Raw genomic sequence first — 17,366 nt, 5'->3', positions numbered from 1 at the left:
GCATAAATAGTTTGCGCGCGTTAACACCCTGTAATTTCATTTAACATGACAGGCTGCCCGGCCAGGCCTCGGCACTGCCAGCTCCAGCTCGTTTGCAGCACACCAGCTCCTTGCACCACGGTTACAGTAAAACACCAACTCGTGCACTATCTCAGAACGCCTGCAATGGCCTTGAGCGCTCTCCACTCCACTCCGCTCTTGTGCAGCGGGGTCGGCTCACCACCAGAGCAGCACGTCAATAAAAGTGTTGGGGTTTGATCGACAGCGAAGCGAGGCCGTGAGCAGCACTATCCATTTAGTCGATGAGTACCCATATGTTGAGCAGGACAGAGCCGCGCGCTTTAATGCATAGTAACCTTTTATAGCCGGCAGTATTGATTACTGTTGGTTGATACTAGCCCATTACCCATCAGCCAAGCCCTGTCATGGAGAGGGTCAGGAGGTTCATGTAAATTGAGTTGGGATTTAGCCACTTTACTATGATTGAACAACAATGTAGATAGGTGAGGCTAGTTCCCTGCCTCGGAGAAGACAGAAAAGCAGAGGAGAAGGGTTTCACTCCAAACCATTAAGAAACTATTTATTATTCTGTCTAAAATCTCATTAATTTGCAAATACATGCCTTGAAATGACTCCAAACTTTAGGAAGCCATGGCATCCTTCACATTTGTAATTACATGGGGACTCTTTGCTCAGAGTCACTATTCCCTTCTGTTCTGGCCAGATATTAAGAACCAGTCAGTGTGTTTGCTGCCGCTGGGCCTGGCCAACCAGCACAGTCCAAGATGGTTGCCAGCTTGGCGCGGGCGCCCGTCCCAAGCTGGTTTTGGGAGCGACCGGAGCTTCAGCTGACTCTTCACGGCCACTTTCATGTGTCTTGTCAAGGGACAGCAAAACTTGGACACGTCAAGGATAGTTTTGTGTGTGTGTGTGTGTGTGTGAGTGCGTAGGCGTGTGTGTACTCCTGGATAACAAGAAACACATGTGAAATTAACCTTCGGCAGATGCTGGTGTTGGGGAAACGTTGTGTCTTTCACTGTGAGCCCAAATAGGGAGATTAGAGAAGGTGGAGATGGATGGAGCGATGGGGAGCAGAGCAGCAGTAAAAGACAAAAAGTGGTACACATGGCAGCCAGAGATTAGAACAACTGCTTTATTGGCACAGAGCGGCTTACTCTCTCTTTCACACACACACACACACACACATACGCACACACACATACGCAGAGACGGAGCGCACAGCTGTCTCATATCTGTCCACGCTGGTAACCTGGTATGGCAGAGGGGGTGGTATAGGGGGTAAGATAGCTGAGATAGGGGGTAAAGAAATGGGTTTTGGCCCTCAGAAGTTGAGCTGGTTGTCTGCAGAGTGGAGGCGCTTTATGGAGCAGCGCGGCGTGCTAGGGCAATGAGGTCAGAAACTTGAAACAGAACCCAGCGAGAGCCAGCCGTTTCATTGCCAGAGTAGCTTTCCCTGATTTACAGGCTACATTAGCTAACTAAGGAGGGGGGATTTTATTATGAAACTCACTATAAATTTGGATCGTTCAATTTTCTGATAATCTTTTTTTTTTTTTTTTTTTTTTTTGCTGATGCCCAGCCGATCTATGAACCAACCCTCGTATTTTTCATGGAAATCTATCACATGGAGGTTGTCGCTAGACCGTTACTTAAAACATTGCAATGCAAAGGCAATTTGAGACAGGGATTTTTTTTTTCTGTGTCATTTCAGTGCTAAAGCAACATTAGAGCTTTAAATTTAAAAGCTCTCTGTTTTAAGCCAAACCCATTATTGCACAGAGTGGACTAACTTACACCATCTCTTCATAGGCACAGTGCTTCAATAACATTATAACATGCAGGCATAAGAATCCTCTGGAAGACCTACTTCCTTTGGATTTGGGTGATAAAGAACATAATAATCAGTAGGTCACTGAGGGAAGAAAGTGTCAATATCTCAGCAGGCAGCTCAAGGCCCCTCGGGTAAATATCACACACTTTATACCCCACCCCCTTCCCTCCTATATACACACACACCCCACACATGGGGAATACTGTGCCGCCTCAAGGCCAACAGCTCTGTTCAAATTGAAAATCCCAGTAGAGAAAGGTATGGGCTCAAGCGGGTCTCAATATTCATCTTGAGGGACGGCATTGGGGCACAGCAAATAAAACTGCATGAATAGACGGCACTGTTGGCTGGGCACTCGCCATTCACCAGCCACATGTAACTGCAACCGACTGTAGGTTCATGTGTGGTTATGGCGAAAAGCGAAGTAAACAACTGGAGCGTGAATAAGGCAGTGTAAGTTGTTTTCGGGTTCCTGTAAATGGAATTACTGTACCGTCCTGTCACACTGAAATAAATACAGTCGGCCTGTATGTCGCTGTGGACGGGCGACGTGCATTCCCCCAAGGTTGTCCAAAGGTTGCTCCGCATGCATCGCCCTTATTCAACCAGCGAGTTTACCGTAGATGCTTCATTACCTCCAGGTGTGTTTCGCTCTCATGAACATCCGGCTCCGTCCTCAGGTTCGCCTCCTGCTAAGGGGCCTCTCAAAGTGCTGTTTTGTGTGATTTTTCTGAGGGTTCATTATGCTCCGTATGGGTGGCATCATGCTGGTGTATTTTGGTGCATGGAAGCTGACCAGATAAGAGCCGCCTCATGCAAAGTAAACACGCGCTGCTTTCTCAGCTGCACTGCCGCGAAGGTCCCGAGGAGAAAAAGCCAGTGACAATCTATAATTCATACCGGCCCATGCAATATCAAACCCCGTCTTATGTAACGGCGAAAAAAGCTTCTTGATGTTCGATAGGTGGAAATCAGGCCTGTCCTTGTGTAGTATTGCAATGCCGGGAAAGCCTCTTAAAGGTTTTCAGTGCTTTTGAGAGTTGTTGATAAGTGTGTGCAGCCTTGGTGGCCCTGAGATCAAAGCTGTTTGTGTGTGTGTGTGTGTGTGTGTGTGTGTTTAAGTAGTGTTGAGGGCACAGCTGAGGTTTAAGGATTCACTGTACTCAAAACAAACAACACACTTGTGCTCTCTTCAAGATGCGTTAATGGGCTCTTGAGAAAGGAAAGGCACACTTAGGGAGGAATGGGGTGCAGTCTGGCAATCTCAGCTTGCAGGATAAGATTAAACGGAATTTAACGGGATTTAAATATTGTCGGGAAAAAAGTAGAAAAAATGAACAAAGAATTTAATCTGCTCTATTTTTCGGTAACAACCGTGTTTTTGTTAGTTTCCCCCTTAATGATCCTTAGCCCATTCCTTCTGTCTCTCCATTCTCTTTTTGTGATATCGCTCTGCAATCTTGTTCTCACATTCCCTTGGTCCCCGCTGTGAAATCTGAAAGCCATCTCTTCCTGTTGTAAATCTAAATCGAGTCGGCAAATGGGACCTCTTGCGCACAGCTACTCGCACATGCACACAAAGCAGTACATGAAATAGTCATGCGTGGCCTTGAATGAGTCATCTAATGTAGGGGGAGTGCCTCCTCACACACAGCCACTAAGCCACAGGCTTCATGCCTTTCAACACAACATCTATTCTAGTTCTCCTTTAAGCAGTAGATGATCCTTCAATTTGGGGAAGCGAACCAGGAGAACACACAAGTGCAGCTATGACTAAAGGTTTTGGGAAGAGGGTTGGGGGAAATGTTTGTCATAACCCGAGCTCAGCTAGTATGGCGTCCATTGTGCGTGTTGAGGCTCCGTGTCTGCATATGGTTGTCATTGTAGGATTTGCAGCTGAGGCGAGGGAGGAGTGGAAGGAACGCACGCAGACGTACAAGCATATATTTGTAATACTGCGGTCAGTGTACACTGTGATTAGAGAGAATTTGATTCAAAGCCTCGTAGGATCGAAGGTATTGCTCATGGCAGGATACCACACACGCTTCCTGAAAGTGTGATCTAATGCCTTGATGGGGAATCACTCCTTTACTTGTCCCAGTCAGTATTCCTGCAGGCCAGATGTAGTTGGTTATTAAGCAGGTGCTCGAGTTCAATGATTTTACAAAGAACAACACTGTTCCCATGACGGGAACAGGTGAGCACAGTCAAAGAGACTTCTTGAGTCTGTCTTGTCTTGTTGATATATTCTGTTTTGTAAATTGATTGTAGTCATGCACATACCTATCTAACTGGGCAATTCCACAGTTAAATCTAAGGAAAATTATAGGCTTCTTAAAGTATGCAGTCAAAGTTGGATCACACTCAGTCGGCGAGATATAGCCTAGAAGAGAAACATAGAGAATATAGGGCACGTCATGCCTGATAAACGCCGGCCAGCCTTAGATAGTGTCACTGACAGATGTTTTGTTCGCTATTATGTCTCGCTTTCTGTTTCTTTATCTTGCCAGTTGAGTGTGATTCTACTTGCGCCAAACGTCCTAAGTGCAGTGGAACATCCACATTCGACTCTTTCAAGTAAGAATCCACCCTAAAACATGATTCATCATGGTGCTGTGGTCAAGAGATGCGAACAGAATGGGTCTGTCAGAGTTTAATCTGTGATATCCAGAGAAAATTTCACTAGCCGCTGACAATGAACTGGAAACCAAGCTAGTATAAGGGTAATTTTCTGGGGTAATGGGCACATTTCCTGGTTCAGATCTGTTAACAATACTATGAATTGAAGCCCCAAACAAGTAGCCAGAGATTGTGGAGTGGTTACGTCCCATGCCTTTGTATGGCCCCATTAGCCGAGGATAAAATCCTACCAAGGGCTTTCTCTCCTGTCTGTTCGCCTCAGTGCTGTCTGAATGAAGAACAGTCAGTACAAAAGGGTGAGTCGAATGCCTACAAAAACACACTAGATTTTATTAGTTTACAAAGTCAGTCAGTCATTCATTGTCAGTAGCAGCTCCAGAAAATGCCTCTTGAGGACATTAGAGAGTTATAGACTGCTTGCTCCTTGTTACGGGAGTAATAAGTTCAGAAATGTTGACTGACCCTTTCCAAGTACAGTGGAATTGCTTGGTTTTAGGGAAGATTTACTCTTAAAGCATTTTGCAAGTTTGTTCACTCTAGTTTTTCCACCGTGGGCTCTTCATTTTCTTTCATAGTCATCATTCTTTTGCAGTACTTCAGTTCTCAACAGTTTTGTTTTTCCACACGGGTAGTTGTGTTTATGTGTATGTGTGTGTGTGTGTGTGTGTGTGTGTGTGTAACCCTGTCTGTGTCAGCGTGTCAGTGTCAGCATGTCTGCGTGTGGCTGACGAGTGAGACCCTGAGCTGGAACATGCAGGTGTAGTGAGTTGCTCTCACAAGCTGCTGCTTGCTCAGCTTGAGCTGAGATCTGGCTGAAAAATCTCTGAAAACACCAATATCAGCAGAGCTTACGTAATAAAAGCACCTTGCCCTTGTCTACAAGTAAATAGTGGTGCTTTCACCTGCCGTTCCCTTTGGTCACAGATGCATGAAGGTCATGTTAGTCCTTTGTTGCAACGGTTGTACTTTCCAGTGTTCCTCTCTAACCACATTAATTATCTCTTTCATTTTTCCCCTTCCCTCCTGTTCACCCCTCTCTCTTTGCTTTTTCAAACAACCCTTCAATCTCCCTCTGTCTCCCTCCTGCACCCATCATCTCCCACCCTTCAGGCAAGACTCCCACTGACAGTGGGGCAGCAGGGGACTACGGGGTGCCCAATCCTGGACCAGCCTTCAAAGAAGTGTGGCAGGTGAAGGTGTGGCCCAAAGGCCTGGGCCAGGCCAAGAACCTGGTGGGCATTTACCGCCTCTGCCTGACCGACAAAACGGTCAATTTTGTCAAGCTCAACTCGGATGCTGCCGCCGTGGTGCTGCAGCTGATGAATGTGCGGCGCTGTGGCCACTCGGAGAACTTCTTCTTTGTGGAGGTGGGCCGCTCTGCTGTGACAGGCCCGGGCGAGTTCTGGATGCAGGTGAGCCTGTAATCTCCAGTTCCTTTTAGGTTGGAAGTATGTTGACACTGTAATGAACAGTAAATAAGAGGTTTCCACCATGCTGGAAAGGTTATAACCAGCAAAGTGAAAGAGACTACAAACATTTTGGAATGTGTAATGTTAGGTTCAAACAGGCTTACAATTAAATGAAGTCCATAATGGGATCAGAAAGTTAAAGAGAGAGCGGCATTTGAGCTTGCCTGAATGAAATGCACTTCTTTAATTTAAAATCAGTTGAAATGTATGTGTTGTTTCTTTACCAAATTCAGATTCACTTTAATTAGGCTGAATTTGGCAGAATTTGAGTTTAATTTTGAACTCACCACAATCATGACTTGAGTTTACTCTTTGATTAATTCTCTGTGTCGCTCGGCAGGTGGACGATTCAGTGGTGGCACAGAACATGCATGAAACCCTGCTGGAGGCCATGAAGGCCCTGAGTGAGGAGTTTCGCCAACGCAGCAAGTCCCAGTCCAGCTCCGGCCCAGGAGGAGGTGCCACTGCCTCCAATCCCATTAGTGTTCCCTCACGCCGCCACCATCCAAACCCACCCCCCAGCCAGGTGGGCTTCACTCGCCGGCCCAGAACCGAGCCTCCTGGAGGGGCAAACAGCGGAGGAGGGGGCAACAGTGCTAATGCTTCACCCACCCCTCGGCACAGCTTCCCAAGGTCTCGCACTGCCAGTGATGGGGGAAAGGGAGAGGAGGGAGTAGGGGGCACCACGCCACTCCCAGGGCCGGGCTCCAGCCCCTCCACCAATGGCTCCTGTTCCACCACCCCAATCCTGAGGTCAAAGTCAGCTCGCTCAGCCTCCACCCCAGCTGCTAAAACCCCCTTGGGGCTGATGCGCTCCATCTCCACCCCTGCACCCTCCCCGGCCCCAAGCCTCTCCTCCAGCTCTGGGCATGGCTCTGAGTTTGGAGGGGTGGCTGCCTCCGCTGGCGCTGTGTCTGGGTCTGGTACCTACAGTCGTGTCCCTTCCCATCACGCCTCGGTCTCTGGCTCACCCAGTGACTACGGCTCTTCAGATGAGTATGGCTCAAGCCCTGGGGAGCATTCACTCCTCCCCTCACCCAGCCTGCCAAGAGGCTCTGTAAGTAGTGTGGGCAGCCAATCCCTTGGTGAAGAGGGAGCCAATTATATCCTAATGGGCCAGCGTGGTGGTAATGGAGGCAGTGGTGGAGGATGTAGTGATGGAAGCTCCAATTCCAGTTCCTTGCTGGTACAGGGAACTGCCTGCAACTCCCAGCCCCAGACCAGGAGAGTGCTGCGCCGCTCCTCCAGCAGGGAATGTGAAGCTGAACGTAGGCTGCTGAGCAAGCGGGCCTCTCTTCCTCCCATGGCCCTGGAGAGGCTCGCCCCGCGACAGCGCAGAGGTGAGGAACCCGCAGAGGAAGACTCAGCTGACTACGCCATCATGTCACGGAGCACCAGCCGCGAGTCCTTCACTTCTTCCACTTCCTCCTCCACACGGAAAGACTCTGGCATGTGTGCTGGCTCGGCAGGAGGAGGAGGAGGAGTAGGAGGAGGATACCTGGATGTGGCAGCAGAACTCAAAGCTGAAGGAGGTGGAGGAGGAGGAGGAGGAGGAGGTGGTGTAGATTTAGGTGTGGATAACGGCTACATGTCCATGCTGCCTGGAGTCACCCAGCCACCAGTTTCCCTCTCCCACTTGCTGGCTGTCTCTGTCCCTGACTTAGAGTCCAAACCTGCTGATGACTACATGGCTATGACCCCTAACAACAGTGTGTCCCCCCCACAGCAAATCCGCCCCCAACCAGCCTCCGACGGTTATATGATGATGTCCCCTAATAGCAGCTGCTCTCCTGACCAGCGTGGAGGTCTCTCTGGAGGGGCGTGGGTGGGCAGCGGCAGTGCTGACAGCAGGGCAGGCAGCGACTATATGAACATGTCCCCAATCAGCGCTCGCTCTGTAAATGACAGCCCTCCACCCCCCGAGCACACCGGTCCGTTGGATTCCAGTGCTCAACAACAAGCTCCTAAGATGGTGTACTCTTACTACTCCCTACCCCGGTCCTACAAACACAACCCCTCCACGGGCCACTTTGAAGACGGTCCCGGTCGAGGCAGAAGGCCCAATGGGGGTGGCAGTAGAGGAATGGGTGGAGGTAGAACTATGGGAGGGCGACATGACACACTGGCAGCAGGCAGCTCAGCAGTGGGACGCCACCTGTCACTTTCTTCGTCCTCTTACTCCTCCAGCTCAGCCAGTAGCGAGAGCCTGGGGGAGAGCGATGATCGCGCAGCTCAGGGGGTAGGCACCGCGGTTGGGGGAGCTCAGTGCAAAGATGGCGGTGTGCCACCGCAGAGACGGGGCTCTGGTGGGTTATCAAAGCAGGGTAGCCACACCAGAAACAGACCAGTGAGCCTGTTTGTGGACGTGTCCAAAGCGAACACCCTTCCGAGGGTCCGTGAGAATCCCCTTCCTCCAGAGCCTAAGAGTCCTGGGGAGTATGTCAGCATTGAGTTCAAGGGGGAGAAATGTAGCCAGGCTGGGGTTGGAGGGGGTCGTGGCAGGGGGCTCAGGCATGGCATGTCACTCCCTCATAGCTCCAGCAGCCAACACCCACCTCACAGACCAACGTCCTGCTTAGGGAACTTCATTCCCCTCTCCCGTAGCCCATCTGCCCCCATCACCCCCCCAGCTGCCTCTGAGTATGTCAACATGGACTTGGGCCCTTCTCCGTCCCCATCGCCTCTCTCCCTCACCCCACTTGGTTTCCCCTCCTTCCACACCCCTCCCACACCTCCAACCCTTGCTCTGGCGCCCAAAGCCTGTGAGAAGGGCATGGCCAGTTGTGATGAGGAGCCTGCGGTAGGTGAAACCCCCCTCAGGGAAAGTCGAGAGAGTGTCCCATCCGTGTCTGAGTCTGAGTCCCCTACGTCCTGCGGAGATTACACAGAGATGGCCTTCAGCTTGAATAGCAACCCCGTCCCCAGGTCGTCATCCAGCGTCTCACCCAAAGCCCCTTCCCCCACCAGGACAGATGCCCCTGTTCCAGGTCTGTCTATGGGTCTAGACTTCCCCCTAGCCAAACCAGGGCCCAACCCGGACCACGGTGCTAAAGTCATCCGGGCTGACCCCCAAGGACGCAGACGCCACTGCTCGGAAACTTTCCTGGCCTCTCCCTCCCTCCCTGCGTCCTCCTCTTCTTCCTCCTCCACTTCTACTGCCTCCCTCTTCCCAGAACATGCCCAAGCTGTGGCCCGCCGCCTGGGCTTTGAAAGCATGCTGTGGGGGAACGGTACTGTGACTGATCCCCCCTCTCAGTTCACCCTTCCTGGACAGCAGTCCTTACCCGCTACCCAGGCTTCGTCCACAGAACAAGGCCTCAACTACATAGACTTGGACTTGGCCAGCAAAGAGAGCCCTCACCTGGGCTTGGACGGCCCCTCGGGTGGCCAGGGCCCCTCTCGCCTCTTCTCAGTGTTGGGTGGGGGCTCCGGCGTTGCAGGAGTGGGCGCAGCAGTGGGCAGCAGCAGCAGCTCCAACCTCAACACGTACGCCAGCATCGACTTCTACAAATCAGAGGAGCTGCGGACGCATCAGAATGGAAGCAAGGAAGGAACAGGTAAACGTTGCTTCCTTTAGATACAGTTGTCGCATTTAGAAATAATTTCTCCTCTGCTTTTCCATCACACCGAGGACATTCTACCAACTTCAACTTCATCCTCCTTTCTCTGTCTCTGTCGTCTCCCTCTCCCTGTCTCGCTTCTCCCTCTGTCCTGTTTGCACTCAGTCGCATCATTCAGATGGAAAAGAACAGCCTTTAACATAATCCAGTGGAGCTGAGGAGCCCTTTCCATCGATGCATTTATACAAACCCACCTGGCGCCGGATTAGAATGCAGACACCGGTCTGATTTGTAGGACTGTCTGCAGAATCCACCGCATGAGATATAGATCCGCTCTTCTTAAAATTCATAAGCAAATTTCCTTGTCTGGGGCTCCGTTTAGCCGTAAAGGCATAAGCTCAATTTTTTAAAAGAGATTTGATTTCGTAAAGCGATAATGCGTAATCAGCCTTTCGGAATATCAATAAATGTCGGTACCTTGGAAATGGGTGTAGCAGATTTTTTTTCATTACCACAGAGCTTCGACATGTGATGTTTTCACCGAGCTCAAAATGCCACCGCTTCAATTCAGTTTCTTATGGATTTATTTGGAAATGCTCGGTGAGATGGTCTGGCTCGAGTAGGCGTTGTGGCTGAACGGCTCTTGTTTGATATTTACTTCTTGATCTGTGGAAAGCTTTGCTGTAACTGCAGTTTTGTTTTTTGTTTTTTTTTTGTTGAAGTGCAAGGACAGGGGCAATAAGTTCAGACGATGAATTTTTATTTTATTTGCAGTTCTCTGGCTGCGGGGGCAGTTTTCTAGCTGTGGGGGACCACCGCATCTACGTGAATGTAAACAATGCCTCAACCAGGCCAGCATGAGACATTTCCTCATAGAAAAAACATTGTCTTTGAGCCCCTGTCTGCACTAAATTGGCTTGTTAAGGAATAGACGCCTGCAGTTTCAGTAGATAGAGCAGCATTTAAGTGGAGGTGTGGATTTATATGCAGCAGTAAAACGCTGAGTAGTCTTACTTACCTTCCACAGTGGGGCTCTTGTGATGAATGCAGCCTGGCAAGCCGTGTTGTTTATGTAGCAGCGCTAGCTTCCACAGCTACTCTTTATGGTTTGTACTGTAGGTTGTGTTGGCCTTAAACCTCTGGGGCTTTTGCGGTACATGTTTCAAAGTTCACCTCCACATTTGGATTTAATGAAGAATTTATAGTGGCATTAACTAAAATTTATCGCGGTATCTTGCGGTGAGTTTAGCATGGCTCGGCTCCACGCTTGGGTTTTCATAAGTTCCACGGATGGAAATGCACCATCAGCTTGCGCCCAAACATCGTTTGCGCTGGTTTTATTGGGACGTGTGGGCGGCTTCGGCGCAACTGTACGTATTTTAAGTAGAAAGGCTACCTCGCTGCCACAGTGGGACCATATGGGCTCTGGCTGTGCCTCCTAGCATGAGTACGTCAGTGGGGCAGCGTGGGGGAGAATGTTACACATTGGCTGTGAATGTTGAGATGGGGCCAGTGTTTCACTCACACAGCTCCCAAATGCCTCTGTACAGTGTTCCCCCTCCTTTCATCCCTCCATCCCGCCTCCCCCTCTTTCCTCCTCCAATAAATGATCCTTTTGTTCGAGTGTTTGTGCCGCGGTGGGCTGGCGGGCCTCAGCAGGGCCAAGCCAAGACTAGTGGGCTCTCCTGAAAGTGTTCCCTCATACAGTCAATACTTCATGTCTTGTGTTATTTATTCATTCATTTATTTATTTATTTTTGCATCTTTTCTTGCTTCATTTTTTAATTTATCACAGTCTTTCCTGCTTTCCTTCCTATTTATTCGCTTGTTTTCATACTTAATCGTTTTTCACAGCCCCGTTTTCAATTCAGCATCTAGACCCGAGGATTTTTAAAATTCCCATCCTCCCTTTTGCTCACTCCTCTTACTATTGTTCTATTGTGTCTTTTTTTTTCAAAATCCTTCTTTTCTGTATGCCTTTCTTCCCCCTCCCTCCCTTTTCACACTGTGCCTCACTCTGTCCTAAAATGATTGCAGAGATATTTAAAAATAGATTTTGGTAATGCCCTGAGAAGTCTCGCTTTTGCAGCGTGCGGCAGAGCAGACAGGAAAAAAAAAGGCAGAAAAAGGAGAAACTGACATGAAAGGCCAAAAGTGCCCCGATGGTGCATAACAACCGATCTATCAGTTACTATAAACACAAAAACAGTTTAGAAGCAATTCATTATCTTGTCTGTGTGCATCTCAAGCCTGTTTTTTTTTTTGTTTTTTTTTTTCTGATCTGCCATAATTACAGGGACTGTTTCTTGGCAGGAGCCAGCATGTGTAGGATCTGTAGTGTGTCTGTGTGTCTGTCTCACTGGTGCCCAAACATTTTGGCAGTGAGGGCCAACGCTAAAATTTAACATTAGCAGTGGGCGGTTGGCCAAAAATAACCCCACTGGATGTTGATTATGTAATATGTAATGTATTAAAAATAGCTTGTCAGGTTTTACCTCATGAAGAGTAACAGGATGAGCTATTTTCCTAAAATAATGTCGTGAAGTGAAATTAGCATCAATCATGTACAAAAAAAACCCAACTGATAGTGTGTTTTCCTTACTGCAAAGATTTGACAGCAGTGTGTGTGTGTGTGTCTTCATGCAGGAGGTGTGTGTGCATATTATATGTGTATCTACATGTTCATATATCTGATTTTTATGGCACTTTAGATAGGCAACAGTGGTTTATGGTGATTGTGATGTGTTATCCAGTGTGTGTATGTATTGGTGTGTGTGTGTGTGTGTTTGTTGGTGGTTTCCACATAATGGAGTAGTGTCTTGACCTTCACTAGAACTGAGTGCATTAGTTTATGAAGCAGAGAGGATTTCAGGAGAAAATGTTAACTCAAATTAAATCAGCCACCACTCCCACAATCCCCTCCAGGAAAACCATGTGAGAGAATTCTATTATATGTGTTTCCAGCTGTCCCTTACCACCCAGTTATTTTATTTCTCCGCTATCTGGAGGAGGAAGTGTGTGCCAACCTCAGAATAGCCTGTAACCCTTTACATGCCTTCCCTGAGACCTAATCTTTGCAGGCTGAAGTTTTGTTGTGACACACAAAATAATCCATGCACGTCCCGAATGTAAACTCTCTCCCAGACGCAGTAAACTCAGTCTCTGCAGAACCTTTGCGAAAGCCCAAATTTGGACGAAAAGAGACAGGCAACATCTTGTAAGCGCCGTTCTGTAGTTTGTTGTCCTACAAATCGGAATCACATGGGCCGCCGCTGTTGTCGTTGGACGGCGCGCGGAAACAGTCGGTGCTGTTTACGTATGTTTACTGTAGGCTAATTGTACAGAGCTCATGCATGGTTGACCAATTGGATCAGTATCTGGGATTGTGTGTTCTCCGTGCTCTGTCTGCCAGAGCCGTCCCACACATCGAGTTGGACTAGCGAGCACTTGCGAGTGAATCTGTAAGCATTTCTTTAATCGAACTTGGAGTAGCAGACGGGAGGGATTTACTCATCAAGTTGGCAAGTTGTTACGCAGGAAAGTGTTACAAATTGCCTCTCAGTTATCATTTCTGGGACTCAGTGTGCTGCCCTATGTGGCAAACGCCCGCCATGTGATAATCCAATCAGGGGGAAACAAATGGGAGGGTTGATTTGCCAGTTAAACTGACCTACAGCGCTTGGCGACTTGTAAAACTATCTGAAATTAAGTGAAAATATGCAAAATATTTTTTGCTTTAGTGTTTTTATGTGCATAGAGTGTACTTTGGACAGATTTATTTCAGGGCTTTTTTCATTGAACATGTAGCCTTGTTACAAACATGTAAAACTTACGCCATGACAGCTTTAAAAGTTACCAGCGCAACTAGAAATCCGAAAATGAGATGTATGGTGAAAACTAACCAAAATCAAAGTGGAACTGAAATAATTTAATGATTTTAAAAACTAAAAATAAACCTAATTAAAGTGCCCCAAGGCTGGCAGTCAAAGATTAACACTACCTGGCCTCCTTGCCCAACTGAGAGCCAGTTGGCGCATCCTCCAAGTCCCGTGTCACGTTGGCCACGAGGAGGTAAACATACTTAAAGTCAGTCACTGTACCGACCTGGAACACACACACGCACACACACACGCGTGCACACACACAAACACAGACACGCAGGCTGCTGTTTGGCTCAGCTAATAAGCAATCAGGCGTTGTCGACCTGAGACATTTGAAGTGATGTGCAACCACTCCCTTCACCTCCCTGTCAGTGTGAGTGACTGACGGGACGCTTCTCCTTGGATGGTAGTCGGGTGTCAGAAATAGAAAACATAACCCGCCTGAAGGAACATCGACTCTATTTGCATAAATTTAAATGTCAGCAAAAAAATAAGGGGGCTTCACCAACATATTCTGCTGTGCACATTACACTTTGTATTCTTGAAAAGCCTGATAATCTATTTAAACAGATACAGGTCAGTAGAATGGAGACGTGTAGATGTTTTTCAATTAAATTTAGCATTTTATTAGTCAGCCAGACTACAATGACTAGACTGTTAGTCACCTATTTAGTTGGACCCAGTCCCACTTGTCACTTGTCTTGCACACAATGCACTACTAATTCCACGTTACAACTAACAACATACACATGCTTCACTCTACACACACACACACACACACACACACGCTCACACACATGCAGTGCCCTGAGCACCACCCTCTTTTGGGGGTCACGTCCCGTCCACGTGGTTGTGTTTTACATAACTCCAGTGCCGTTACTCTAACCTAGCGCTGGCCTGGATTACACACCAAGCAAGACAAGGCTGTCGTCTAATCCCTGAAAGGAAAGCCGTGTGTGTGAGACAAAGAGGCAGAGAAAGATGGTGTGCATGTGTGCAAGTGTCCTCACACTCATTTGTTTATCTGTTTGTCTTATTTTTTGCCCTTGTTTGTGTTTCTGAGCTGCAGGCAGATGCAGCTCAGCCTGCTGTCGCTGCACTGACACGCAGCTCCGCTGCCATTTGTGTGGAGTGTAAACACACACAGATGTACATCCAAAATACGAGGACTGAGTGTCAGAGGCCACTTCTGAGGTTGCTGTGTAACGTTTGGATATCCTGGCTCATTATGTAATTATTGCTGTGCACTAACATGTCATTGTGGATGCATAAAGATAATTCAAACTCTTGACACTGGTTATTGTGGCGCTGAATCATCTTTAGATTTAGAGTTTTCTATTTGACTTGGGTTCTGACTCTTGCTCAAGGGCACTTGTGGAGCCATGATCAGTCAATCAGTCAATGTATTTATAATATATATGTCTATAAATTTTGATAATGTAATTGTAATTGTCATTTATAAAGTAAATATTGCAATTATTTATAGAATGAATGCTTTGAGGTTTTGACTGCACTTCACTTTGGGTTCTGCTAATTTCCTGTGTGCATTTCTCATTATTTTTGATGCCCTGCAGACTCAATGATTAATCAGTTAATTTTAATTTAAAAATGACAGACAAATTAACAACAAAAATAACTATTAGTTGCAACCTTGCTCCCACAGATTTAGTTGTTTTTGAGGTTGCAGTTGGTACGGGATTGCAATTGCGTTTTATTTTGTGAATTGAGCCGTTACTTTAAGATCAAGGGTCTCTTTTATGTTTTGAGACCTCAGAATCCAGCAGCACTTTACAGTCATCCAGTTGCACACAGAATAAAACAAGCAGAGAGAACATTTCATAATATGGGATTTCACCTTCTAGTCGCCCTCTCTGTCTTCCAAGTCCCGTTTCCAAACTCCGCACATGACGGGAATGCTTTCCATCTGGTTGTATAAGAACTGTATGAATATATACATATTCAACACCACAAGGTGGGAGGTACGCCACATGTTATGATTACATAAACCATATTAGGTTGGAAATTATCTTGTATTTATCCATGTTGCAAACTCAACTGGGATGCATTAGCCTAATTATAGCATTACACAACCGCCTTGCACCCATGGGAAGACGCACAATAACCTGCATGAGTTTGGACAGCGGATAAGCCCAAATCCCTTTGCACCATAGTTTAAGTAAATACAAAGTCATATTTCACTTTTTATCTCGTGTTTTCCCCCAAAACATTTGACGTGTTTCTTTGAATACCATCACATAGTAGTGGAGGTCAGCAGGCATGGCAACCAAGGATTTTTTTTTTAGACAGTTTGTTTTTGTTAAAGTCAAGGACCTTTGATTTTTCTGAAGTCCAGTTTGCTTTGTTTGGGTGGCCTGTTGTGGGAGTCACCAAACTCACACTGCGCATAGCAACAGCGCTCCACTGTTTGGATTTTGGGGGAGTTTTGAAGGTTGCGTGTGTGTGTGTGTATGTGCGTGTGAGTCTGTCCCTGCACTCGTGTTTATTTGAGGTTATGGACTTGAAGGTTGGGGAGTTTTTTTCCCACTGACTCCAAGTGCATACCATTTGATGAGGTCATCTCCATGCGCCACAGCAGCAGCCAGACATGGCAGCCAGTCGAGGATTGTCTCACTGCAGGCCCTCGCCTCAGTCCAATTTGGCGAGTCCAGTGCGGCTAACGGAGTAATCCATGTTGAATGCCTGCACTCAAACACACACACACACACACACACACACTCAGCTCCACATGCACCGCTCTGTAATGGATGATCAAACCGCCGGTCCTGAAAACACACACACACCCCGCTGCTCACTGTGCAGAATTGAGCGTGACATGGCCGACGCCAGCAACAGTCAGCAAATCTTTGTCTGGCTTTCAGCGCCGAGGCAACAATATGTTTTACAAATCTCTAGAAGTGCAGAGCAGCTCCTCGCTGTAAAGAAATAATGGCGAACTCTGCTGGCTCCCGTGAACAGATTTTTCTGCTCCATTCTTCCACCAACACTGTAGAGCTTTCTACACATGTATATATGCTTATGTGTGTGTGTGTGTGTGTGTGTGTGTGTGAGTGTGTGTGTGTGTGTGGAGCCGGCACAAAGTCACTGCAGGAGGAGGGAACAGTCACAGCCAATAGAGGCACTTTGCAGTTGCGTCACAATCCAACAGCCATGTGTGTGTCACCATCATGGAGGTGCACTGGAGAACTGTGTGTGTGTGCAAATAATGCCAAAATATATAACAACCAGACCTGAAAAAGGGGGAAAAAAATTAAAATGATCTAAATAAAGTGAACAAAGTCGCTCATGGTGTGTGTTTGTGCATGCAGGATCAAGAACAGGACTCGTTTCTGTATATACACAAATTTAACAGGATTCGTATTTGTACAATAATTTTGACATCTGATCAGTAATGCCAAAAAGTGGCCAAAACACACTAATTTTAATAACTTGATTCAGGATTCGTTTTTCTTTTCATCATCACAAATAGCGTCAGAGAAATCCTATCATCTGTGGTTTCTCTTCGTTTAGTGCAGTACGATAATTTTCTTCAAAATACGGTCATTTTAAGCCTCCGGTATGATAGTTTAACTAGAGTAACGAGTCAACTTTGGTTGTTAGTCCCTAGTCTCGACCAGGACTCGGTCAAAGTTGTAGCTTTAAAAGAATCAGCTCACTTAACCTGAGCAAATCAGATGTTTTACAATAAGCTTTTGAGTTTTTTTATTGTTGTAATTGTAACTGCTTTTGGTACCTGTTTGCTAAGCTGTTGCTCCTGAGCTGAGTACCTCCCAACATGGCCGCCGATGGTGTGTTCAGTCACCTGGGAGCCCTCTGTTAGCCTTCAGTCTTCATTTTTATTATTATTATTATTTTTATTATTATTTTGCTACTGTGCTGTGCCCTGTCCTCACCTTTATAACCTTAAAAAACACACAAAGTCGTGCCGTGCAGTGCAGCTTTTGGG

General features: G+C 47.2%; 1 protein-coding gene across 1 annotated transcript in view; it reads left to right on the top strand.

Moving 5' to 3' along the window:
* LOC115376847 (insulin receptor substrate 1-B) overlaps window positions 1-17,366 on the top strand; it is a 48,127-nt gene that overhangs the window by 5,802 nt on the left and 24,959 nt on the right. The window contains exons 2-3 of the mRNA XM_030076646.1: window positions 5,603-5,904; window positions 6,302-9,518. Coding sequence (XP_029932506.1) covers window positions 5,603-5,904; window positions 6,302-9,518 — 3,519 coding nt within the window. The remainder of the gene's footprint in view (window positions 1-5,602; window positions 5,905-6,301; window positions 9,519-17,366) is intronic.

This window comes from Myripristis murdjan, chromosome 18 (genome assembly GCF_902150065.1).
Source record: "Myripristis murdjan chromosome 18, fMyrMur1.1, whole genome shotgun sequence".
Taxonomy (NCBI): domain Eukaryota; kingdom Metazoa; phylum Chordata; class Actinopteri; order Holocentriformes; family Holocentridae; genus Myripristis; species Myripristis murdjan.
The sequence above is the reverse complement of the archived record's forward strand: the minus strand, read 5'-3'. Positions and strand labels throughout refer to the sequence as shown.